The sequence below is a fragment of the Zootoca vivipara genome, chromosome 6, assembly GCF_963506605.1.
Source record: "Zootoca vivipara chromosome 6, rZooViv1.1, whole genome shotgun sequence".
NCBI classification, from domain to species: domain Eukaryota; kingdom Metazoa; phylum Chordata; class Lepidosauria; order Squamata; family Lacertidae; genus Zootoca; species Zootoca vivipara.
In genome coordinates this window covers 16,424,968-16,452,440 of record NC_083281.1, presented here as the reverse complement: position 1 = coordinate 16,452,440, position 27,473 = coordinate 16,424,968, and the positions used below count along the sequence as shown (strand labels likewise).

General features: G+C 44.6%; 1 protein-coding gene across 1 annotated transcript; it reads left to right on the top strand.

Moving 5' to 3' along the window:
- The first annotated feature begins 2,964 nt into the window (after nucleotides 1-2,964).
- On the top strand, nucleotides 2,965-24,429 carry LOC118086688 (cytochrome P450 2G1-like). The gene is made up of 9 exons (XM_035118612.2): nucleotides 2,965-3,243; nucleotides 7,342-7,504; nucleotides 10,068-10,217; nucleotides 13,271-13,431; nucleotides 15,135-15,311; nucleotides 17,275-17,416; nucleotides 21,855-22,042; nucleotides 22,333-22,474; nucleotides 24,201-24,429. The coding sequence occupies exons 1-9, from the start codon at nucleotides 3,061-3,063 to the stop codon at nucleotides 24,380-24,382; spliced, it is 1,488 nt and encodes a 495-aa protein (XP_034974503.1). The 5' UTR covers nucleotides 2,965-3,060; the 3' UTR covers nucleotides 24,383-24,429.
- The last annotated feature ends 3,044 nt before the right edge of the window (nucleotides 24,430-27,473 follow it).

The window sequence follows — 27,473 nt, the reverse complement described above, 5'->3', positions numbered from 1 at the left end:
AAAGAGTTTCTTGTATGCTCTCAATTGGGTTTTTGGTAGTTATAATGACATCATCTGAGAAGGCTTTAAGCTTATAATACTGGTTACCTAAGTTGATACCTGTTATTTTTGGTTCATTCCTTAAAGCTTTTTAAATAGTGTTTCTAATATGATGATGATTGCTTTTGAATTATGGTGCTGGAGGAGACTCTTGAGAGTCCCATGGACTGCTAGAAGATCAAACCTATCCATTCTTAAGGAAATCAGCCCTGAGTGCTCCCTGGAAGGACAGATCGTGAAGCTGAGGCTCCAAAACTTTGGCCACCTCATGAGAAGAGAAGAATCCTTGGAAAAGACCCTGATGTTGGGAAAGATTGAGGGCACTAGGAGAAGGGGATGACAGAGGACGAGATGGTTGGACAGTGTTCTCTAAGCTACGAACATGAGTTTGACCAAACTGCGGGAGGCAGTGCAAGACAGGAGTGCCTGGCGTGCTATGGTCCGTGGGGTCACGAAGAGTCGGACACGACTAAACGACTAAACAACAACAATATGATGATAAATAGAAGTGGTGACAGATGTCAAACTCTTCTGTAATTTAATTGTTTATAATTAATTTTGCTTTCTGGCTAGTATAAATACTGGAGCTTTAATTCTGTTTACTATTTTGTTTCCTATTCTCATCCCTTTGATAGTCTTTCAATAGGAAGTCCCATGAAACACTATCAAAGGCTTTTTCAGCATGTACTAGTAACATTGCTACTTTTTTGCTACGTTTCATTTCCACATATTCTAATAAATCAATTATTGTCCTTGTGTTGTTATTTATTTGCCTTCTCGGCAAGAAGGCAGCCTGGTCTTTGTTATTCAAGAGGTTTTTCAATCTATTTGCTAGTATTCCAGTAAAGATTTTGTAATCTGAATTCAATAGTGAGATTGGTCTATAATTTTTTGAATTTTTCAAATCTGCGCCTTGTTTTGGGATTAGTGTTATTAATGCATCCTTCCATAAATCTGGAATTTTCCCTCCCTCTATTATGTTATTCATAATTCTTTTCAAGATTGGAAGTATAACCCCTTCTATTTTTTTTATAATAACTTATAGTAATCCCATCCAGGCCTGGTGATTTACTATTTTTCATATTTCTTATTACTTGTACAATTTCTTCTATTTCTATGTTAGAATTTAGATGTCTATATTCTTCTTCTACAATTGCCAGTAATTTATTTTGTAGCAAATACTCTTTTATTTTATTTCCATCTTTTTGTTCTTTTTATATAACTTTTTGTAATAATTTATTAAAAAATTCTTTGATTTTTCCAGGGTCAACTATTTATTCCCCTTGATCTATTATTTTATTTATAATTCTGTTTGCATTTTCATTATCAACCAAGCTAACATCCTGCTGGGCTTGTTGGCAGATTCAACATATCTTTGTCTCTTCCATTTAATTTTCTTTTCTACTTCTTTGTTTAATAGATTGGAAATGTGTGGTTGTAGGATCTTTATATTTTGATTTATCCTTTCATTTTTTGGATTTTTAATCAGTTCTTTTTCAATGTCTCTTATCTGTCTTATTATTTCTTGTACAGTGGAACCTCGGTTTATGAACACCTCGGTTTATGAATTTTCGGTTTACGAACGCCGCGGACCCATCTGGAACGGATTAATTCATTTTCCATTACTTTCAATGGGAAAGTTCGCTTCAGTTTATGAACGCTTCAGTTTATGAACAGACTTCCGGAACCAATTACACCCATGCTTCAGTTTATGAACGCTTCAGTTTAAGTACTCCGCGGACCCGTCTGGAACGGATTAATCCACTTTCCATTACTTTCAATGGGAAAGTTCGCTTCAGTTTATGAACGCTTCAGTTTAAGTACTCCGCGGACTGTCTGGAACAGATTAATCCACTTCCCATTACTTTCAATGGGAAAGTTCGCTTCAGTTTATGAACGCTTCAGTTTATGAACAGACTTCCGGAACCAATTGTGTTCATAAACCGAGGTACCACTGTATGTTATTTTCCTTTTTCTTCTTTATCCTAGCCATTTGTTGTATCCCAAAACCCCTCATGTAGGCCTTGCTTATGTCCCAAATTACATTTATATCTGATCCTTGGTTTTTATTAATTTCAAAGAATTCTACCAGCGTTTCTTTCGCTCTTTCAACTATATGTTCGTCCCTCCAGTTTGTTTTGTTTTGTTTTGCTGCTGCTGCTACTGTCAAATTCAATGATGTCTAGGAGGAGGGGCATAAAAATTTGCTTGGAGGTTGGTATCAGAGCCCTGAGCAGGAGGCAAGCTGCTCTCCCCACCGCTATAATCTGGATTTAAAAAGAAAAGGCAATGGAATGGATAGAGTTGCTGGATGGAAAATGAAACTTTTGGTTCTTCTAAACCCCTCCTTGAAGGCCTCTGCAACCTTCCATTTGCCATCCACAAGCTCCATTTTGCAGTCATACTTTAAGGACTGAAAGAAGGGAGGTGTTTGTGGCATCTTAAACGTTTAAGGCACCTCCCTCCCCCATCCAACCTAGTGCCCCCTGACTTCCTGGATTACAATTCCCATAAGCCCCAGCAGCATATGACCACACTGGCTAACTCTGAGGGGAATCGCAGTCCCAAACATCCAGTGGGCACTAGCTTGGGGGAGGCTGCTTTGATGCTTAAAAACTTGCCTATGTATGATGGCCTTGGTCTCCAAGATTCCACAAAATGGTTGTTTCTGCTGCAACACCTGCTCCTCTTGCAGCTGTTGCTTTTAAGCAATACTTATTAAAAAAAAAGGTGCAGGAACTCCCCATGAAGAAACTGCCATCTCATGCACCAAAGGCAATTTACATTCTGGGAGTTGGGAGCAAAGGGCATACAGCCATAGACAGCATGTTCAGGGCTGGGCTGGGTACAAATTATGTTTACCAAGGCTACAGGTTCTGCTATAAAGGTGAAGATTTCCAAGATTTGCACCAGTCACGCTGATTTTTGTTTGCTTTCATCAGCCCCGCCGTGCGAGGGCAGGTGTGGCTCTGTTAGTTCCCTAGGTCCCCAGGTAAACCTCCCTCTCCATTTGCTTCGGGCATGATGGAGCTGGCAGAAAGCCTCTTGGCCTTGCTGGTGGTTTGCTTTTCAGCCTTGGTCCTCCTCTCAGCATGGAGCCAAATGGCTCAGAGAAGGCAGCTGCCCCCGGGGCCTACGCCCCTCCCGATCCTGGGCAACTTGCTGGATCTGAAGACCCATGACATGCTCACGTCATTCAAGAAGGTAAGCTGTGGCGACAGCACCCGTCTTTGCAGAGGTCAGACTGTTTGTCCAGTCTTGTCCACTCTGACTGGCAGCCCCAGCTCTCCAGAGCCTCAGGGCAAGAGATATCTTTGTCATCATCACTTGTATGACCTCAGCCTTTGAGTGGCCATGCCAGGGATCGCACCCAGGGCCTTCTGCATGAGGACTAAGCGATCTACCATTGCCCCTTTCCTTTGAGGCTCTCCTGCCTCAAGACAAGTGTCAAGATGAGAATCACGAGGGCTAGAACCTTGTAATTAAAAAAGAAAATTAAAGCTGGGCGAACAAGGTGACCAATAAAACCCCAACCCTCTTCTCATTCTATTCAGAGCCACTTTCTCTTTCTATTATTTCCTGCTTTTGCTAGGCTCTGCTCTGAGTTCTTGTCCGCCTAACATATAAAACTGCACTTTCCACTGTCGGTCTCTCCTTTTTTGCTGACTTTGCTGGACCTCTGACTCTGAGCAAATTCATAGGCCTATCCCATTTCCCCTCTTTTAAGGAATACTTTGCAATCTATCTGCTTTGTTTTCACCTCTAAATTTCTATACCTCTCCCTCACGTGCTTCCTTCCCTTTCTTGCACATCTTTCTATCTGCTTTTAGATTGAAGGCCATTTCCACTCACAAGTCTGGCTTATCGTTTGAAGGAGGAAAGCAAATGAATGGATGCAACCAGCAGCAAATTTCAGTCTTATTTAATTAACCGAAAGTGGGCCACAGATGTGCATTAATAAACTGGGATTAATACCCACCTCTGGCTACAGCGAGATAAGCCTGTGTGCCCATGGAGTTTGCAGAGGTGGTGGGTATTAAATTTCCCAGCCACCGCCTGTTCCCAAGAGGTGCAGCCCTTTGAAAGGGTATCGGGTTACCCTCTCGGAGAAAATGTGCCAAGGCTTGTTAGGGTGGTGGGGCGGGTGGGGCTCTTTCTGGGGGCAGAAGAAGAGCCTTGTGGCGAGAACAAAGACAAAGGGGGATTTACCACCAGCGTGACTCCAGCGCTGGAGCTGCGCCGGGGCCCTTGCGTCATGATCTGCATTGTTTTGGGAGGTAACGCAATTGCACCAAAACCGATACCAAGGCGCCCTTGTTGGTTCAGGTTCCAACGCCGTGAATGCAGCCAGTCCGGGTGGGGCACCAGGTTGGGGCACCTTGCTCCATGGTGGAGCTGGTGCTCTGCCTGCCCACAGATCCCAGTGAGCAGCAGGGGGAACGTCCTTCACTTAAGGCCTCGGAGAGCAGCGGCTGATAGTCAAGTAGAAAACTAGATGGTGCCGAGATGTTGCAGTGGGCAGCACTTCCCATCAGCTCCAGCCAGCACAGCAGTTGTCCCATCATCCCTAGCATTATGCAGCCACGCAGGCTGGGGCCAATGGGAGTTGTAGTTCGAAACATCTGTAGGGCATCGGGTTGTTAGAGGGCTGTGCTAGATGGGCCACGGCAGGAGGCAAAGGCTAGCAGGGATATTACTTATTACTTATTGAATTTGTTAGTTTTTAATTATTGTCAGAGGGTCGTCGTGGCTACTCTAGAGTAACTCCGCTTGAGTCCAGTTTGTCTTTAAATACTTTTATTGTGCATTGTATTTTCAGTGCAGAGATAGCTTAAAACATGACCTCTCAGTCCGAACCAGAATCCAGCAATGGCGTATGTCTGTTCCTACGCCAGCAAAGTAGTCGGGGCACCCCAAAACGCCTCCCTGCATCACGGTGCTCTTCTTAACTCTTGCGCTGGAAGGAGCGATGCCCTCTCAGCCTCCTCCTGGCCAAAGCAGTGCAATGGCTCTCCAGCATCCCGGAGCCCTTGCCTGCATTTCTCCTCCCCTGGGCTTTCCCATCCTTCCACATGCTGGCCGCTCTCTCCCTCCGAGTCTCTCCCTTCCCCCCGGCTGCTTCAGACCCACTGCAGCTCCCTGTGCTTGGCAAGGTGGATGTTAGGATGGTGGGGGCTGGCTCAAGGGCGTAGGCAGGGGGGGCAGGAGGGGGCAGCTGCCCCCCCTAGAAGCAAAAAAATTAATGTAATTTACAGACCATAACCAGCACTTTTCCCCTCCAAAAACTGAAGTGGAAAGGGCTTTGCTTTAGCAAGAGCAGCTAAGTCTCTGCTTGCTGGGGGGGGGGGAAACACAGCAGTAACAAAAACACATCAAATAAATAAAGCAAAGTGGCTACCAGTAGTTAAGCAGTTAAGACAATGGAGCATATATCCCCAGCATAGCTGCCAAGTTATCCCTTTTTTACAGGGATTTTCCCTTATGCTGAATAGGCTTCCTCGCGAGAAAAGGGAAAACTTGGCAGCTATGATCCCCAGGCAAGATTCGATAGCTGACCATTTCACCCCATTGTTCTTAAGTGGGAGTTGTTAATGAGCATTCAGGAGCATTAAGAGTTCTATTGGCGATTTAATGAGGGTGCAGACTCAGAGGATTCAATTTGACTAAGGTGGCTCTGCAAGGCTAAAAAGAAGTGAATAATAAAGGGGGGAGGCTGTAGCTTTGACAGACACAGTGATGTTTATAAAAAGCATTGGTGTTCCAGTCTGCCCCTCCTCCTGCATCTGTATACTGTAAATCAGGGGTGGCCACCTCCCAAGAGACTCTGATCTACTCAGAGTTTAAAACTGGGGGTGATCTACCCCCTTTTGGGGGGTTCAGGTCAAAGCTGTTGAGTTGTTTTTTTTAAAGGAAGGGAAGCTTCTTTTAGGAGAGAGGGAGGCCCATTTTTGTTTAGGGCTTCAGGTCATAGTTCAACTTTTTTGAGGGAGGAGGAAAATTTTGGGTGAGCTTTTTTTAGGGGTGCCAGTGACCTACCAGTGATCTACCACAGACATCCAGTGATCTACTGGTAGATCACAATCTACCTGTTGGACGTGCCTGCTGTAAATCAAGCAGAGAGAAAGCTGCTTACAAGGCTCCTGTACATGCAGAGTTCCAGCATCACAGCGTCACCCAGAGGCACCCACAAATATGAGTTATCCCTCTCTCTATTTCTTCCTTCCTTCCCTCCCTCTTCCATTCTTAATAAAATACGGGGGGGGGGCAGATAAGCCCCACATAGAAAGCCCATCAACATGGGGGGATGACTCTTTCAAATACGGTATTTACCAGTAATTGGGGGGGGGAGGCACCTAGGCCTCTAGGAGTTGGCTGCTATGCCTAGGAGTAGGACAATTCAAGAAAGCAGAACGATGCATATGGTATGGTAATATATCAATAGAATTGTAGAATTGTAGTCGGAAGGGACCACAAGGGTCATCTAGTCCAACCCCCTGCAATGCAGGATTTTTTTCCTAAGGTGGGGCTTGAACCATGGTTGAAATATTATGCTGATATGCAGCAACGCCTCGGAGCCGTCGTGGCTGCGGCCGTGTCTTGCCTCGCCCTCGCCCGCCCTGCCACCCCCTCTCGCCTGCCCGACCCTCCCGTCCTCTCCAGCCAAGCAGGGTAGCCGCCAACGCTACCAGCCCCAGAAGCACAAGGTGGCCGCTGCTGCCGCCGCCACAATGTCATCAGGCCCGCTGGCCCTTTAGCCCCGCCCACTTCGTGGCCCCTCCCCTTCTGTGCCTTGGCCCCACCCCTGAACGACCATGGCTTGCCCCCCCCCTAGTTTTGATCCTGGCTACGCCCCTGGGCTGGCTCCCTGTAGGGAGTCACCTTTACATCTATACTTTTCAAGTTTATACATTTCATTAGTTTTACAATCAATTTAACATTTCAAAGATTGACTTCCTCCCCCCACCCCTTTCTGCGGTTCCTTAAATTTATTTTTTAATATCTTCCGCATATCCAAATTCATTCAATTTACTCATTTAATTATCTACTTTAAATATATTCTCTTATGAAACTGCAGGTTATTACAATAATCTTGCCAATGTCTTTATCTGTAAATATTCAATAAACTATTTCCCGTTTGTTATCTTCATTTCTTATTCTTCTGGTAAGTTTCGCCATTTCTGCGCATTCTTATGGAATTTGTTAGGCTTTTCATCTTGGCCCAGGACAACCCAAAATGACTTACAACCAATACGATATGTCCCAGGGAAGATCACTAATGACCCTGCCTTGCTCTCATTGCAGCTAAGAGACCAGTATGGACCAGTGTTCACAGTTCACTTGGGCCCCCGACGGGTGGTCATCTTGTATGGATACAAGGCCATCAAGGAAGCCCTGGTGGACCATGCCGAAGAGTTCAGTAGTAGAGGGTACTTGGCCACAGTGGACGACTTCGTTCAGGGTTTCGGTGAGTTCCAAAGGGATCAGTCAATTCCATGAAGCCACAGCAGAAACAAGTCTGTACTAGTCTTCCATATTAGTATATTTGCAGGGCCATTCCCAGTAAGCAACCCAACTGAAGCATGTTTTGCTACTCTAGAATCTCAACAGCCCGATGTCTTCACCTTCACCCACTTTGGCAGTTCTTCTTATTTTTGTAGCTCTCTAAGGAGCTCTGACCACAACACCTCTTGATGTTGGACAGCATCCCAGCGCTTGCAAACAATCCTGGTTGCCTAGAGCAGTCCCCTTCAACCTTGGTGCCCAGATATTGCTGGACTACAATTCCCATCATTCTTGCTGAGTTGGCTGGGGATGTTGGGAGCACCAGTCCCAACTGTAGGATATATCTAGCCTCGTATAACCAACATGTTTAACTCTAATAAATGGATGGAGGGGTTAAGACCACAGAGTAAGCTACCATGCCACACCCCCTCACCTTGGGAGAAGGTTTACCAAACCCTTTGTTCTCTATTGTTCCACCATGTGAATCCTATCACTAAGGAGGTCTAACCTGGATGCTTAGACTGTATGGCTTTAGCAAGCCACCTTTGTATTTCTATACAAATAATAAGGTAGTGTGGTTGCTGACCTTGAGCCAGACATCTTGGAGAGTGAAGTCAAATGGGCCTTAGAAAGCACTGCTAATAACAAGGCCAGTGGAAGTGATGATATTCCAGCTGAACTATTTAAAATTTTAAAAGATGATGCTGTTAAGGTGCTACACCCAATATGCCAGCAAGTTTGGAAAACTCAGCAATGGCCAGAGGATTGGAGAAGATCAGTCTTTATCCAAATTCCGAAGAAGGGCAGTGCCAAAGAATGCTCCAACTACCGCACAATTGCGCTCATTTCACACGCTAGCAAGGTTATGCTTAAAATTCTACAAGGCAGGCTTAGGCAGTATGTGGACCGAGAACTCCCAGAAGTGCAAGCTGGATTTCGAAAGGGCAGAGGAACCAGAGACCAAATAGCAAACATGCGCTGGATTATGGAGAAAGCTAGAGAGTTCCAGAAAAACGTCTACTTCTGCTTCATTGACTATGCAAAAGCCTTTGACTGTGTCGACCACAGCAAACTTTGGCAAGTTCTTAAAGAAATGGGAGTGCCCGATCACCTCATCTGTCTCCTGAGAAATCTCTATGTGGGACAAGAAGCTACAGTTAGAACTGGATATGGAACAACTGATTGGTTCAAAATTGGGAAAGGAGTACGACAAGGTTGTATATTGTCTCCCTGCTTATTTAACTTATATGCAGAATTCATCATGCGAAAGGCTGGACTAGATGAATCCCAAGCCGGAATTAAGATTGCCGGAAGAAAAATCAACAACCTCAGATATGCAGATGACACAACCTTGATGGCAGAAAGTGAGGAGGAATTAAAGAACCTTTTATTGAGGGTGAAAGAGGAGAGCGCAAAATATGGTCTGAAGCTCAACATCAAAAAACCAAGATCATGGCCACTGGTCCCATCACCTCCTGGCAAATAGAAGGGGAAGAAATGGAGGCAGTGAGAGATTTTACTTTCTTGGGCTCCTTGATCACTGCAGATGGTGACAGCAGTCACGAAATTAAAAGACGCCTGCTTCTTGGGAGAAAAGCAATGACAAACCTAGACAGCATCTTAAAAAGCAGAGACATCACCTTGCCGACAAAGGTCCGTATAGTTAAAGCTATGGTTTTCCCAGTAGTGATGTATGGAAGTGAGAGCTGGACCATAAAGAAGGCTGATCGCCAAAGAATTGATGCTTTTGAATTATGGTGCTGGAGGAGACTCTTGAGAGTCCCATGGACTGCAAGAAGATCAAACCTATCCATTCTGAAGGAAATCAGCCCTGAGTGCTCCCTGGAAGGACAGATCGTGAAGCTGAGGCTCCAATACTTTGGCCACCTCATGAGAAGAGAAGAATCCTTGGAAAAGACCCTGATGTTGGGAAAGATTGAGGGCACTAGGAGAAGGGGACGACAGAGGACAAGATGGTTGGACAGTGTTCTCGAAGCTACGAACATGAGTTTGACCAAACTGCGGGAGGCAGTGCAAGACAGGAGTGCCTGGCGTGCTATGGTCCATGGGGTCACGAAGAGTCGGACACGACTAAACGACTAAACAACAACAACAACACAAATAATTTAGAAACGTTTACCACTTTTTCGAATGCAAGATACCACCTCTGTCTTTTCTGGAGGCAACTTTTGAAGAGTCTGTAAGTAAACCATTTTTCAGTTATCAAACAGGTGGTCTCCTTCTCAGCTAAGGGAAGCAGGGAGCTTTGGAAGAAGGGGATATTTTAAAGGTCTAACAGCCTTTATTTCCATGCTTTACTTTGCTGCATGTTGTATGATTTTAAATCTCTGCTGGGGCTCTATGAACCACCCAACATGAGAGCAGATTAATGCGCAAACAGGGTTATCCAGAAGAATGAAAGCAGGGGAAACAAATCTGGAAGGATGAAATTTGTAGGGTTCTCCGTTTGCTGTCATTGGCTGCTGAGGGGGTTGGGTTTTGTTTCTTTGTTTCTGCATTTTCAGGGATTGCTTTTGCCAACGGGGAACGCTGGAAGCAACTCCGTCGGTTTACACTCAGCACCTTGCGGAATTTTGGAATGGGGAAACGGTCCATCGAAGAGCGAATCCAGGAAGAGTCCCAGTTCCTGTTGGAGGAATTCAGAAAAACTGACGGTCAGGATATTTTCCTCCTTTCTTGTACTGTGAAATAGGGGGAAAGTCATAGCTCCATGGTAGAGCAACTGCTTGGCATGTAGGTCACAGGTTCAATCCCCAATGGCATCGCAAGGTAATAATGATAATAATAATAATAATTTAATATTTATACCCTGCCCATCTGGCTGGGTTGTCTACAGATAATAAAGATACTTTGTGTAGGATGTTGGGATGCCACCAGTTCTATAGAGGTGCATCATAGTCTTACCATGCCAACAGCACTGTGTGAGTAAGTCAACTGCTTTGAGGTTTTATTACAATCAAACAGTATATAACTGTTATATTATTTATGCATCGTAAGTAGCAGTGGCTAGGTACATGTCCATGCTTCAAGCATGGTTGTGAATAAATAGAACTTAAAGCCATTTTGTGTTGAGTTTTTGGTTGTAAAACTGGGGCAGTAAATGTTAGCAGACCTGGCAGCTTGAGTTGGATTGAAAAGATCACTTACAGTTTCTGGAGTTCAGAGGCTTTATTCACGCAGGAACTATTTACAGGTTGAGTGGAAATGGAAAGAGAGAAATAGCAGACATCTTGTCTGGTGAGAAACAGCAAACAAAAATGGCTCAGATTTTAGTGGTGGAGTTAGCTTAGATATAGTAGAAGCAGAGTGTGCCTAGGTCACTAGACAAACAGTGCCCTCATGTGCTTTAAAGTAACATATGCATCAACTACAAACGCAAGAGAGGGATGCATCTGAAAGCAACCCTGTATCGGGAAAATTTTTAATGTTTAATCTTTTACAATTTTTATGTGCTGTAAGCCACACAGAGTAGCTGGGGAAACCCAGCCAGATCGGGATATAAATAATAAAATTATTATTTTTATTATTAAATGCATTCACTTTCATCCAACAGTAAAATGGTGTGCTTTTTTTATTTTGAAGGTTCTTGTAGTTAAAAGTACAAGTGGGGGGGTGTATGTTCAGGAGGTACTGCACAGAAGAGTTCATCTTAGAAACCTTGCAATTAAGGGGAAATAGAAACATAACCGCCAACATTATTCTGCCCCTGACTGGCTTCAAGGTTGGAAGAGGGAATGGAAATTGTATATAAGTTACCTAGGTAATTAGTAGAAAAGAATTGAAGTGAGAAATGTGAAGAGCAGGAGTTGAAAACCTGTTAGACATAAGTGACTGAAACACTTTAAGAGAGCTAGAATAATGGAAAGTGTTGGGAGAGCACAGTTGGGAACTGCAGCATGGAGGAGTCTGGAGAAGACCGCAAAGTACCACCCAAGGTTGAACTGAGGGGTGCAAACTTTTAAGTGTTGGTTTGATTAGGAAAATGATCTACAACAGCTGGATGTGTTTCTGGGATGCTTCACCCCCGCTCTTCTGCAGTACTTCAGCCATTGTCACATGTAGGTTTGAGACAGCTATTAAGAGCTTTGGATTACTAGGGTAATACAGAACAACCGGCAAGTAACTATGATAAATGAAGTTCTAGTCTTTACCCAAAACTGTGTAAACATCACTGGCAAATCGACAGATATAAAATTGAACAGGTCAAATTTTATAAGTATTTGGGAGCAATTCTACAAGTTATCAGTTCCTGGAAAACTCAAGTGTCAAATGTGATTGCAAATGCACAACTGAGTTATAACTCATTCATTGCTTTCTTTTTTAAGTCAAGCAATCCAGGTTTAATGTTAATATATTACCACAAATGATATGTGGGGCATAAGTGTGTACATTTAACTGTTTTGAGGCTCTAGAATCTGTCCGAACAAAATTCTGAGAACTGTTCTCAGCTTTCTAATATGTGTGCCCAATGTAGTTTTACAATTAGAAACTGGACAAATTTCTATTGCGTCTCAGATCTTGATATAAGTAAATTGTTATCTATGCCTAAAGGACTGGCCCCCTTGACCTTTACTGATACATTTCAGTCAAGGTGGAAGAAGATAGTAAATAAGAAAGTACTCAGTCTAGGATTCTCACCGAATTCCTTTCTTGCCATGAGTTATGTAAAAGCCAAAGAAAACATACACCAACGCATCTGGGATATCGAGTTGCAAAATTATATAAATGCAGCTTCTATTTTTTCCAACAGAGGGCAGGCTCTCAACTCTTGCTGATCATCTGATCAATCTGACTACAGTACTCCAAAATTTAGGAAAGCATTAAATTTAATGTGCTTCCATCTGCAGAACTGAAGGGCATTATCCAGGGTTATCAATGGCCAGAGGGTTTATTGACGAACATTACTAATACAGTGGAACCTCGGTTTATGAACACCTCGGTTTACAAATTTTCGGTTTACGAACGCCGCGGACCCATCTGGAACGGATTAATTCACTTTCCATTACTTTCAATGGAAAAGTTCGCTTCAGTTTATGAACACTTCAGTTTATGAACAGACTTTGGGAACCAATTACACCCTTGCTTCGGGTTAAGTACACTTCAGGTTGAGTACTCCGCGGACCCGTCTAGAACGGATTAATCCACTTTCCATTACTTTCAATGGGAAAGTTCGCTTCAGTTTATGAACGCTTCAGTTTAAGTACTCCGCGGACCGTCTGGAACAGATTAATCCACTTTCCATTACTTTCAATGGGAAAGTTCGCTTCAGTTTATGAACGCTTCAGTTTATGAACAGACTTCCGGAACCCATTGTGTTCATAAACCGAGGTACCACTGTACATTCACAGCAAACTGAAGTCAGGAATGATTGCAATGAGAACAAGCGATCCCCTAAACCCCACCCATTGAATCCTGACTAGCCTCCAACCTCTCTCCCTTCCAAACCACCATCTTATTCCCAGTTGTTGTTCTCTGCTCAATTCCCTCCTCTCTCTTACCATTGCATTTACACTCTTCCCTCACCTCCCAACTCCAAGCACAGTTCATGCCAGGTGCACAGAACAGGTCCTGAAAGAGTGGTAGGTCAGGGGCCGTTGGCTTGTCTACTCTGCAGACTGACTAAGGCCCAGACTTGCAAAGTTCACCACTAGCAAAAGACAAGGGTTGAATCCTGGTTTTCATGTCATGGCTCCCATTCTCCCTGCAGGTTCCCCCTTTGACCCCACGTTCTTCCTGAGCCGGTCTGTTTCCAACGTCATCTGTTCCATTGTTTTTGGTCAGCGCTTTGACTACGAAGACAAAGACTTCCTCTCATTGCTAGCCAAGATCAATGAGAATTTTGTGGTGATGAGCAACACTTGGGGCCAGGTGAGAACTTTGGCTGGGGAGCGAGGAAGGTGGGCTGAGAAGTTGCCCTGCAAGGGAGATCCCAGAGGAACCGTCCCCTTTCTCCTCACTGGAGGCCAAGGCTGGCTGCAAATCCAGCCTGATGAATCTTTAACTTAGTTGGGATTTGAGCAGCACACAAAATTTTGTTGATTGAGAGCAGCACAAAATTTTGTTGATTCACTTTCCTTGGTAGGCTTCCAGGTCTGAGAGGAGAGGCAAGGTCAGGTGATGCTGTTGTTTTTCTACTTTGGGAACCTTAATGAGGCAGCAGGACAAACCAAAGGAAGGTTCACCGACGTGCTTTTTTGATGTATGGAGTTTTATTGCCACAAGTTTGACAAGTGTTCTGTTTCCGCCTATCTAAGGTGCTTCCAGATGGGAGGCTTAGCTTAGCAAAGAGGTCATTCAGAGATTGACAACCATTTATGCTTTTAATTTAGCAGATTTTCTGTGGAAAAGGGCAAATCCAGATGAAATGGGAGGAAATACAGACTGGCATTTAGATGCTGATGATGTGGATGCAGCTAAAATCTTGCATGCTTGAGGAGTAGCAGCCCCATAACCAGTCACCACTTAGAAAAGCATTCACAGCTTTGCATCTTCATTGTATGCCTTCCACATATCTAACGGAAAGATTTAATAACACCCCTGTGTACCAAAGACTCTGCATCTGTGAGTCAGGAGAGGTGGAGGACATCCAACACTATTTGTTACGGTGCCCTTTATATACATCCCCTAGACAAAAATCCCTCAATTACATCCTTTGCTCTGTCTCCAACCGACCTCCCCTTGAGCAAATCTCTATTTTGCTGGCTGGCAATAACGTATTTATTACTGCACAGGTTGCAAAATTTGCCCTGGCCGCAAGTAAGTTGAGAGCTAGGCACCAAGATAAGTAACATAAGGGGGAGTGTGAAAAAGTGGAGTGCTTAACATGTGCAGGTGTGATTTTTGCATTTTTTGTATGTTTGCTTTGCTGTTCAGTTTTAAATTAATTATTTGTACCCTACGCATTGTGAACAATTGTGACGGCTTATAGCTTTTCGTAATAAAGATTTCATTCATTCATTCATAATCAGCACGGAAACACCCTTGGAGAGTTGTGGCGTGGTCTCGAGAGGGGAGGGGAGACCCCAGACTTAAGACCCACTGAAGAAAACTTGCTAAAACAGATAACACTACTTAGGGGGAAGCATAAGATTTTTAGGAGGGGTTGAAATGAGACCACCATAATTGGCCTTCTGGGAGCGACATCCAGGAGCAGGCAGCACTAAAAGAAAACTGGTGACACCCAAGATATTAAAACAAAAAATAAAAAATTCCTTCCAGTAGCACCTTAGAGACCAACTAAGTTTGTCTTTGGTATGAGCTTTCGTGTGCATGCACACTTCTTCAGATACCCAAGATGTTAGCGAGTGATCAAAGGTGATGGAAATCTATTTGGTGGGAAAGTTTGGGCTGTACAGATACATAATGGTGGAGGCCTCGCCACCATCTCAGCCGTCTCTCCTGGACTCCACCATCACGGATGGCACCAGGTTAGGGAGGGCTGCCATAACCCTAACTCAGTGTCTATTTCATAATGAGCCATCATTGAGGAAAGGCTATGGGTGTCAGAAGCAACATCAAGGTGCTTGAAGGACGAATGCTTGAAACATGACAGATCATTGCTCTTCGTGCAGCTGTACGAGATGTTTCCGTGGATCATGAGGTTCCTGCCAGGGCCCCATAAGAAGATGTTCCAGAACTTGGATGACATCTACGACTTCGTGGCCGAGAGGGTCAAGGTGAACGAAGCGTCGCTTGACCCCGAGAACCCCCGGGATTTTATCGACTGCTTCCTTATTCAAATGAAAAAGGTATCCTTCTTTTATAACCATGGGTTATAAATGGCTATTTGCTCATAGCAATGACCTTCTCCATCCTCAACCAGCCCAATGAAGATGACTCCCTTGGGGTCTTCAGAGGTGAAATGAGGCAAATGGAGACCACGGAGGGAGGGAGGGAGGGAGGGAGGGAGGGAGGGAGGGAAGGGAGGGTAGTCTACAGGCAGACTAGTTGGACTGATATCCCTCAGGCACCAGGGCAAGACTTCTTTATTGTCTACCCGGACCCTGAGATCATCTTCTGAGGCCCTTCTTCGTGTGACGCCTCCTCGAGAGGTCCGGAGGGTGGCAACAGAGAATGGCACCTCCTCTGCAGTGGCTCCTCGTCTGTGGAATGCTCTCCCCAGGGAAGTTTGCCTGGTGCCTTCACTATACAACTTTAGGCACCAGGCAAAAGCGTTCCTTTTTAACCAGACCTTTGGTTGACCTGGTGGGCATCCAATACCCTTTTAAAATGTGGCTCTGGGGGGCGGGGGCGGTTACTGGGTTATTGCTTTTATTTTGATTTTAAATATTTTGAACTTTTCTGTGAACTAACCTGAGACCTCTGGGTATAGGTCAGTATATGAATTCAATAAATTAATAATAATAATTAATATTGGGCCAGCCTTACTAGATCTTTTCAGCTCTGTTTTAAATGCTGGCACTTTCTGGCTGCTCCACTCTTTCTTATGAAGTATTATATTAAGTGGTTGGTTATTCTTTTGCTTGTGTGTGTGTGTTGTGTGTGTGTCTTTTAAATGGAAATCTTGTAATCTGCTCTAGGGGCACATAGACTGAAGAGTGGAATATAAACTTATAAATAAAAGTGTGATCCTACATGGGGAGGGATGGGGAGAGACTAGCAAAAAGAATCTGTGGCGAAGCAACTGCCATGTTGACTCATTGTGGCCAGTGTGGAATGTGGGCAGCTAACTTCTCTCTCCCCCCACCCTTTGACTTTGGCCTCTGTTTGGCTTCAGTGGGAAAGAATCTAGTACACTTAAAAGTCTTGGCTGGTGTAGATCTAGTCCTTTGAATGGAGGGGGGGGAGATGCCAGCTAATCCATCTCACAGGCTCCTCTGGCCTCTCAGCCACCTTCCCCAGGGAGCATAGGATTGCTCTCTTAAAAAATAGAATAATGATGGTGGCCTACCTTGTAGGCCTGTTGTGTTTGAGAGAAGTGTGTGAACACCTTCAGGGCATTGCCTTTTTTAAGACGGGATTTAAAGACGGAGTAAGAGATCAGTCATTTTGTGGAGAAAACCAATTTGAAGAGCATGGTAGGCAGTTTTCCACCTGGCCTACGAGTCGGGGACTAGACTCGCCCATCTCTGCTTCAGATTCCTGGGAGGCCAAAGGGACACTGCCCTGCTGCGGGGACTGAAGAGCCCGCACTCAGTGGAACAAACTTTGGGGTTGGGGCAAATGTCAATAATGCTTTTAAATGTTTTTAAATAGTTTTTAAACTGTGACGTTTAAAATTTTGGGGTTCTTGTTTTGTTTTTGCTCTGTTGGTGGTGGGATAAACCTTTAGTTGGGGCTGGAGATTAGTTTAATTTTAGTATAATTGTAATTATTCTTATTATTGGTTTCTACTGTTTTATTGGTTTATTGTATAGTTTGTGTTCTGTTCTTAAGGGGAGAGGGTCAGGGTTGCCTGGGAGTGGACCCCAGGCAACAGAATGGCTGGGGCAGATTCCACCGGGGGGGGGAGATACACTGGGACACCCGATCTCAGTGATCACAGGCAGGGGGAGCACCTACGATAAGAGCAGACCATGTCATTACAAAGGAGGCAGGTTTAGTCATTGTTTGAAAAATATCCCTGCCTCTGGGAAGTTTAGGGAAGTTTTTAATTTAATATTCTGTTGGGAGCCGCCCAGAGTGGCTAGGGAAACCCAGCCAGATGAGCGGGGTATAAATAAATAAAAATAATTATTATTCTTGTTGAAGGAGAGCAAAAACCCTCTGAGCGAGTTTCATCTCAAAACAATGATCATGACTGTTCTCAACCTGTTCGTTGCTGGGACTGAGACTGTGAGCTCCACACTCCGTTTCGGATTCCTGATTCTGCTGAAATATCCAGAGGTGCAAGGTAATAGGGGACGGATGTGAGCCAAGGGAGGGCACTTATAGGTTAAGTTTAAAAGGGGATGCATTATCTTAGGGAGTGGGGTTGGCCATCTTTTGTGCGCCAGCAGTGGGTGATGCAGTCTTAATTTGAGGCTTCTCTATCCAGAGGGAGAGAAAATAGGGACTTGAACAGAGGTCAGTCTGCCTGTTCTCAAGAGCTGCCTGTTTGATCTCAGCCAGGAAGGAGTTCCCACAGAATCAGACCCACAGCAGTTACCTGTGTAATATTCAGGACTGAGTACATGCTGCCCAACTTAACCATAGGGGACCACTGAAGCCCTCATTGATCAGGCAGGGAATCAAGCAATCCTTAAGGTGTCCTGGGCCCAAATTTCTTAATGGCCTTGTAAATTAATATTACCCATGGGACTATTACCCATGTTGGGTATAGATGACAATTGTTGCCCAATAATATCTAGAAGGAAACTTGTTGGCTACCCCAACCCAGAATATATCAGTTTAAATATCCTCCTTCTGGCACATTCCCAGAGACACCATATAAGCAAGACGCCAAGAAGATCTCCATAGGAAAAAAATGGCTATTTTTTCTTAACGTTGTGTGTTTAAGCAAGATCCAGATCTGTGTAGCGATCAAGACTCCCAAAGGAAGCACCTTGGGGGCCTGTAGTCCATTGGCAGTAGGGAAGGGGGGATTCAATTCAGTTCCCATTTAAAGACACTTTCTGAAACGTACGCAATCTGAAACACAGCCATCCTTCAAAATTCACACCTTTCTGAATTTTGCAAGGCAGCATCCCAGCCAAGTAACATCCATAAGAATGCATATTTCTTGGAACGTTAATGGCTTAAGTAATAAAACAAAGAGAAATAAAATAGAAAACATTTTAAAGGGGAAAAATGGGACATAATTTGCCTGCAGGAAACACATGTGGCTAGAAGACACAGAAGAGTATTGAATAACAAGAAATTAGGAACCAAATTCTCTGATATCCAAAAAAGGGGGAATTGTTATATATGTAAACCCAAAAATAGAGTCAAAATTAATTTTTAAAGATGAAGGCAACAGATTACTGGGTGTGCAATTAACAAGAGGGATAGAAAAGATAATAGCTGTAGGAATTTATGCACCAAATGGAAATAAAACACAGTATTTTAAATCAGTTGAGGGGAAAAAATGCTGGAATATATCAATGAAGAGATTAGTCTAATGCACGGGTGTCAAACACAAGGCCCGGGGGCCTAATCCGGCCCGCCAGACCTCGTCATGTGGCCCGCGTAGCCGCCACCGACAGTAGCCGCTGACAGTAGTTCTGGAGCCTGCGATTGGCCGAGGGTCAAAACCGGGGGCGGGGCTGCGGGCTGCGCTGGAGCCGCGCTGACGGCCTTGGCCAGGGAATTTCAATTTCGAATGAGGCTGAGGGAGGCGGTGGCACAGCGGCCAGACGGGGAAGTGAGATGCAGGAGGAGGAGGAGGAAGCCCGCCGAGGAGGTAGGAAAGCCCTACAGGCGCCGCCGGCAAAGTTGGTGCCGGGACGGAGCAGCGCTGGATTTTTTTTTTTGGCGGGCTTTGCTGTTGTCTCCGAGAGTGAGGCGGCACTGGGGAGCCGCCGCCCGCCGCTTCCCTTCCTCTCCTCGGCTGCATCCGGGAGGTGGGCGAGCGAGCGGGCGAAAGGGACGCGGAGTGAGCCTGAGGGGGAAGTAGGCGAAGCGCATCAGCCGCTCTCTTGATGGAGCCAGGTTTCTCTTCCCTCTTCCCCATTTTCTCCTCATAGACACTCGGGAGGGTGCCTGGCTTTTGCTCTGCCCCCCACCCCCGAGCCACCCTTTGGCTTCTCAGTTCCGGCGGAGCTGCTCCCCGGGGGGCGGCTGGGAGGGAGGCGACGACGACAGCACGGGTTCCTGCTCTTCTCGCTCTGCCGCCGCCTCCTCTCAGCCCCTCGTGATGTAGGGCTCCAGATGGAATTGCCTCGCGGTTTGAGTAGGTGGGAGGGTAATTTTTTTTGGGGGGAGGAGGTTTTCAAGCCTCCTCTGCCTGCAGTTCCGGTAGGGAGAGGCGGCGGCGAAGACGACAACAGCGCAGGTGGGGGGAAGAGCAGCTCTGAGGCGAAGATGCACGTCCGCTGGGGCTGCCGCCGCCTTCCTCCTCAGGAAATCCGCTGCACTCCCTCAGTGCGAGGGGAAGGGACTCTGGCGCTGAGGAGGGAGGATGCAAAAGCAAAGCAGGGAGTTGGCGCTGCACCGCATGTTCCTGCCCCTCTCCAAAGCATGGGGTGGGTAGCAGCGTGTGGCATCCTGCCTAGCGGGGTTTGGGTGTGTGCAGGGCGGGAGAGGAAAGCCCTCTTTCCATCTGCAGGTTTTTAATCCCAGCAGTGGCTTTCTCCTTCCTGCCGAAGGTTTAGTTGAGCCCCCCCCCCGGGAAGCCGTCAATCCCCACCTTTTGTTCAAATTTCCCTCGTTTACATCCCCTCCCGCGTGGGGGCGGGAATGAGCTTACATTATTACAAAAAACAGTAATAATTGAATGCAGTGACAATAATTTATGATAATAAAGAGTGGACACATAGTCCTACAGACACAACCGGCCCTTTGAGGGTGACCAAACTGCTGATGCGGCCCCGGATGAATTTGAGTTTGACACCCCTGGTCTAATGGGTTATCTTAATGGGGTCACCTCACTGGAATTAGATAGAATGGAAAGAGGGGGGAAATCAAAAGAAGGGAGATTTCCACAATCCTTCTTCCAAATGGTAGAGGATTTAAATTTAAAAGACGCGTGGAGACATAAATACCCAAATGAAAAACAATTCACGCATCACTAATAGGCAAAACAATTGACAGGAAGATTTGGCAGGATCTGGGTTACAAACAATTTAACCTTGAAAATTAGAAAGGTAGAAATACAACCTAAATCAGATCACAACCCAATCATGTTACAGCTGAGAAGTGCTAGAGCCCTGTCTAGTCAAGTTGTGTGGGATCAATTCCAATCTGTTACCTCCGAGGATGTGGACAGGCTGCTTGGACGAGTGAAACCAACCACCTGTCTCCTCGATCCTTGCCCATCCTGGCTTATAAAAGCTAGCCACGAAGGGCTGGGCGATGGGCATCGTGGGGTGGTGAATGCTTCTCTCTGTGAGGGAGCCTTCCCAGACCCGCTGAAAGCGGCAGTTATCAAACCACTTCTTAAAAAACCATCTTTAGATGTGGCCAATATGGCCAACTCTTAGCAAGTCTCAAATCTTCCATTCTTGGGCAAGGTGATTGAGCGAGTGGTTGCTGAACAACTCCAGGCACGCCTGGAAGAAGCGGACCATTTGGATCCCTTCCAGTCGGGATTCAGGCCTCATCATGGGACTGAAACTGCCTTGGTCGCACTGGTCGATGATCTCCGGCGGGCTAGGGACAAAGGTGAGAACTGTTTCCTAGTTCTGCTGGATCTCTCAGCGGCTTTTGACACCATCGACCATAACATCCTTCTGAACCATCTAGAGGGGCTAAGAGCTGGGGGTACTGTTATACAGTGGTTCCGCTCCTTTGTCCTGGGCCATGTCCAGAAAGTGGTGGTGGTGTTCTTTTTTTAAAAAAATCATTTTTATTAAATTTTCCATTTTAACTATCAAATCATATCATATCAGATGTTCCACATTATACATATACATATCAAATAATCCAAATATTCTGCCAAATTATAATTTTGGGGGAGCTCCCCATGCTTCAAAACTTTGGAGGGCTCTAATCAACATCATAGTCCTACTGCATTTCAAATCTTCTGGTAATTTTTATTTCTCTTTGTTGTTATCCTTCCTTCATTCACATCCTCTGAGTTATTCCCACAAGCGAGTTAGAACAAACAATAATATGTTTCTGTGTGGCTCAGGAAACAGATATTAGAGTAATATGGGATGCAAGCAAAGCCTTTAGAAGAGGTTATTACATACAACAAAATGCTATATAAAATAGAATTAGAGAAGCAAAAGTGGAACAAATTAGAAACGAAGTCTGTATGAATGAAAAAATTCTAGCTAAAGACCCAAAGAATGAAAACATAATTTAAAAAAAATCAGAATATTACAAAATCAGTTACCAACACTTAAATCATGAAATAGAAAATAATATTAAATGGATTAAACAAGTAAGTTTTGAGTTTGCAAATAAACCAGGGACAGTTACTTTTTTAAAAAAGGTCTGCATGCAAATGTGTATACAGTATTAGGAGAAATTCACAATGAAATGTTGGTGACACTTTATTTTTTATTATTGCAAACTGATGTGGAAATGTGGAGAACTGAAATTTGGAAAACTGAAATTTGGAGCAGCTTCACAAAATTCCAGAGTTCGGGGGGCGGGGGTAGTGGAGGTTAAAACCAGTTTCAAACTGCATTTCCATGCGTATCATAAACGGGAGCCCAACTTTACCCCTATGCCCGTCTCTGCTGCAGAAAAAGTGATCCGAGAGATCGATGATGTGATCGGGAGGGATCGTGTGCCGGCGGTGGAGAAGCGGGCCCAGATGCCGTACACAGATGCGGTGATCCACGAGATCCAGAGGTTTAGTGACGTCATCCCCACCAACTTGCCCCACGCCCTGACCCGGACGGTGCAGCTCAGGGGCTACACACTGCCTAAGGTGAGCCATTCCAATAAGAAGCACCAAGGAAGGTGGCCAGTTGCCCTGCCTGGCTGCCATTGAAAGGAGAGTGGAGTTTAGAGGCTGGCAAGGAGCTCCTGAACAGCAAATGCTACCCTTAGAGGGAGGGAAGGAGGCCAGGTCAATCAGGGGCAATCTCTCCAGAAAAGTGAGGGGTTTGCACTGCCTGTTCTATTTGGTTCTGCTAAGAGGCTTCCAGTTGCCTTCTGAGTTCAGACTGTGACAGATCCAGACCCTCCTCTATACCACCTCCTCTCACCTGCCTCTAGGGCACAGATGTCATCCCCTTGCTGACCTCTGCGCTGAAAGACCCCGAATGCTTTAGTGACCCCGAGAACTTCAACCCAGCCCACTTCTTGGACGAAGAGGGTCGCTTTAAGAAGAACGACGCCTTCATGCCCTTCTCCACAGGTACCAGGTTGAGGAGGGCCGGGGGGGGGGGGAGGCATTCATAGGTTAACTGGTGGGGGTACTTGGCCTGACCGAAATGCTCTTTCATCCCTCAAATCTCCCTCTCATGATCTATATATCTCTCTCTCCATAATTTTTTCGTTTCAAGTCTCTTGAATGAACACGTTTTTCATCGTGAAAACTCTGCACACTCCAATAGAGTATTTTGCTCTATTGGCTTGGGGAGGATTGTCATTGCAACCACACCAGGGAGTTTATCATCTACCCCTCCACCCCTCATTATCCAGCTGCTGCTGCCCCTCCCCATGCCACAGAGCCTAGTTTCCAGCCAATATCTCACATACTGTACAATCACCCCTCAGGTGGCAGAAAAGTTGAATTGTTTCTCACCTGGCTAAACTCCAGCCTTTCACAGCCTGTCAAAGCCTCTTGCTCTGTTGACTTGTGTACACGGGCGTGACTGTTTTAGAATGCTTAAGTTGCCCTGTGACTCAATAAGATAGCCTAAATAAAAGTAACAACTAGAAAGATTTTGATTGATTATTTATGGGAGGTCATGCCAGAGTTAGAAAGATCAATAAACTACCTTTACTGCTACCTTGGGTTTTCTTGAAGGTTGGGGCAGAAAGGGGACATTGCTGCTTTATTTGTGCTTCCTATCACTGGAGAGGAGACCAAAACAGTAATGCGGCAAATGAACCTGGAAGGATACCACTCCACGTCAGTCTGTCTTTTATACATCCACAGACCTTGCCACTTGCAGAAGAAAGAACCAGATTCCCTCTAGTGGGCATCTGTGGAGTGACATATTTGTAGGACAAACAGAACACGCATAGGAATGGCTTGTGCTTGGAAGCATTTTGTCACTTCAGACGCAGAACGCTTTTTACCTTTGTTGACCAGAGATTTAAAAAAAAAAATCAAAATTGACCTTGTCCTGTGTAAGGCTGCCTCTTATCTCTTTCCGTTTATCTTCCCCGGACAGAAGCTGTGTGCCTTTAATGGCAGAATTCAAGGCAGAGGAACTTTCCCTGACAGGATGGGAAGGCATAGCTGCCAACCCTTCTTTTTTTTTGCGGGAAACTCCCTTATTCCAGCGCCATTTCCCGCTGCTATCCTAGATTGTTAAATATACAGTAGAATGTCCCCAGGATAGGTGAGGCTGCTGATCCCTTATTTTCAAATCCGAAAGTTGACAGCTATGATGGGAAGGAGAGCTTTTAGCTGCTTGGTTTTTTTGCCAACCCCCCCCCCCAACTGCTGCAGGGCACAAGGCCTCAATCTTTGCATCTGGCAAAGAAATGGGAAGAGCCTGCTTACAGAATCAGAGGGCTAACTTCTGTATCATCGGAAAACCAAATTTTTAGTAAGGAATGGGGAAAATTTACAACTTATCTTAAGGACCATTGTAAACAGTTAAAATCGTTATTAGGATTGGAATATCACTTGTAGTGTAAGGTTGAATTCTGGACATAATGGAACAGGCAAAGGATTTGGAGTATCTATCATAAAAGATGCGGGAGGAAATGATTAATAATAGGACCCACAAAGGGGAGGATGGAAGTCCAGGAGATTCCTAGGAATCTTGTTTTAATTATTTATATATCTCTGCAAATTTTTAATTTGAAAAACAAAAACAAAAAATTTTTTTGTAAAAAATTAAATTAAATTTGCACCATCAAACACCAGACTAAAGCCATAAAGTGCTGCTTGATTCTCTCTGCAGGGAAAAGGATCTGTGCCGGGGAAAGCCTAGCGCGCATGGAGCTCTTTGTCTTCCTGACTTCCATCCTGCAACATTTCACACTCAAGTCCCCCGACAACCCTAAGGACATAGACCTCACAGCCACAGCAAATGGTTTTGCAAACATCCCACCCGCCTACCAGCTCTGCACAGTTCCACGCTGAGGAACGATTGGTTGAGAAGCTGGGCAGGGAAAGGGGCAACAAATTTAATTGGGTGGGGGTTTTCTGCGGGGGGGGGCACACACACTAAACATTACTGGTGATGCCTGGGAGGAAGTGGCCAGTGTGCTATAATCCATGGAATGAAGCCATATAAATGAGGCTTCTGGACTTTTGGAATGGAAGTTTCAAGGTCTAAGTCAAGATTGGTTTTTCTTTATCAGTAATGGTCAATAATGCTACTCAGGAAACAGGTTGATTTCAGAGGTGTACGTTTGCAGTTTGACCTGCAGACCAGTGGTCTCTTGACTTTTTGCCTAATTAAAAGGGGAGTTACTTTCTGCACCGGGTGCAGAAAGGAATGTGATAGGATAATTGGTTAATTGAAACTATTTAATTTGATCAAATGTCTTGTGAGGAGGCGTGATGACTTACAGTGTTTGGCTGTTATGTTTTTGAAAATAAAACTAAGAAAAGATATTGTGAACAGCTTTTTATTTCTACACCCCTTTCGCTGTGCACACTGTGTTGATGAATACATTCACAATAACAACAGAAAGCCCAATAGAAAGCACATTGAAAGCATTGTAAAGAATGAATTTCACGAGATATCTGATTTTAAATTGAATAAAAATGAAATGAAACTTATTGAAAAATATGGACGATCATGAAAAACAAGACGGGTCTATTGATAACAAAAAAAAATCAAACATCTAGGAATTTGGATCTACAAAATAACTATTCAATGATAATTATACTAAAGTATGGAGGGAGATAAAAAAAAGATCTAGAAATTTGGAGTAGAATAAATCATTATGGGGAAGAATTCAACTATCAAGATGTCCGTGCTACCAAAAATGCTATTCTTATTCCAGATTGTTCCAATAATAAGCAGGAGAGCCGCTTGTTGTTTCAAGGAGAGCCAGTGTGGTATAGTGGTTGCGGTGGACTCGTAATCTGGCAAACCGGGTTCGCTTCCCCGCTCCTCCACATGCAGCTGCTGGGTGACCTTGGGCTAGTCACACTTCTCTGAAGTCTCTAAGCCTCACTCACCTCACAGAGTGTTTGTTGTGGGCAGGGCAGTCTTGAGCACGTTGGGCGCCCTGGCGCTGAGGGGCGGAGATTGCTCCAGCACCCCCGCCCTCACAGGGCGCAGCATGGCTTCCGCCTACTGGCCCGGCGCCCTGGCACCCCGCACCACCGGGACTCTACCTAGAGCCAGCCCTGGTTGTGGGGGAGGAAGGGAAAGGAAAATGTTAGCCCAGGCATCCCCAAACTGCGGCCCTCCAGATGTTTTGGCCTACAACTCCCATGATCCCTAGCTAACAGGACCAGTGGTCAGGGATGATGGGAATTGTAGTCCAAAACATCTGAAGGGCCGAAGTTTGGGGATGCCTGTGTTAGCCGCTTTGAGACTCCTGAAGGGGAGTGAAAGGCAGGATATCAAGTCCAAACTTTTTCAAGGAGTGGCAGAAAGAGCTAGCAAAGTTCATATGACAAGGCAAAAAAACCCAGAATTAAGTATGAACTACTGACGGAGATAAAGAACAGAGGGGGTTTTGCATTGTCGGATCTTAAATTATATTATGAGGTTGTATGTCTTTGCTGGATAAACGAATGGATGATTTTGAAAAACACAAGTATATTGGACCTAAGAGGAGTGGGGTAACAAATTTGGTTGGCAGAGGTATTTGGGTTATAACAAAGTTAAAGCACACAGAGGCTTCCTCAATCATGAGATTAGAAAGTCTTTATACAGTGGCTGGGAGAGATACCAAAAGTTATTAGAACCAAAGACACCTTGGTGGTTATCACCCCGGAGGCTTTCGCAGTAAAAAAGAAAAAATTGTCTTACAATTGGGTGACATACCAATACATTTTAGAGGAAGAGAAAAATCAATTAAAAATTACTGTAAAAACTTTGAAGAACTCAAACAATTAGGCTTGGATTGGTTACAGGTAAGTAGCCAAGTAAATGACGTCTTCAAACTAGATAAGAAAAATGGATTTGAAACACAGATCTATAAATTAGACGAAAAATTATTATTAAACAATAAGAAAATATCAAAAACCTACAGATTACTATTAGATTGGGAACTCAAAGATGAAGTGAAGGATAATGATTAAATGGGCACAAGATTTCGGGTAATGAAAGATTGGGGGAAATTATGGAAAATAGATTTAAAATTCACAGCGTGCGTTTACCCCTATGTGGAGATAAATTAGACATTGCATGTAATTTTCTCAGCAGGTTGCATTTTTGTGGTTTATGGTTGAACTTTACATGACCTAGGTTTGTTTGGTGTTGGATTGTGTGATACTGTATATGGAACTCAGTCACAAGAAACACACTACAGCTATTTCTGTAGACGTCAGTATGAACTTGTGATTTCCAGCTGGTTATGCCAAACCCCACCTCCCTCTATTGCCATTTTGTTCTGGGACTGGTAGTAACTTCCAGCTCTTTCAGGCAAGCCTGGTGAGGAAGGTCTCAGAAACTCTGTATTAGAGGTTGCCATTCTTCATATTTCAGCCCCTTCCAGACAGCAAACTTTCTGACTATGTGTAAGAGGGCCAAACTTCACAGCCTATTATCTTGCATATATCTACCACAGCTGGAGAGGTCCTTTGACCCATCAATTATGACCTTATAGGTGCATCAACTTTTTTCCTAGTTCTAGAAGAGCACAATCTTTCCTCTGTAAATTGCACCACTTTGCTGGGTGGACTGCTGTTGATTCTTGGTGAGGAAAACACAAATTTCTTTCAGTTCCACCCTTGGGTTTTTTTGGGGGGGGGGTAGGAAATTCCAAGTTTAAGCTTCCCACTCTGATTTTTTAAAAGCTTAAAAAAAATTATCTGCAGTTCTTCAAAAGGTGTTTTCAATTATATATATATATTTTAAAAAGACTGCCTCAAAGGCAGGAGCAGAAACTTCTATGTTAAGGAGATGCTGCAAAACAAGTCCCTTGCTAAACTAATCCCTCTCTACTTTTCAGAACCCTTAGATGATCAAGCTATTTTGTTACCTAGCAAACTCAATTCCACACACCCTTCCTCCCTTTAGTCACCCCAACGCAAAGCGAACGGAGAA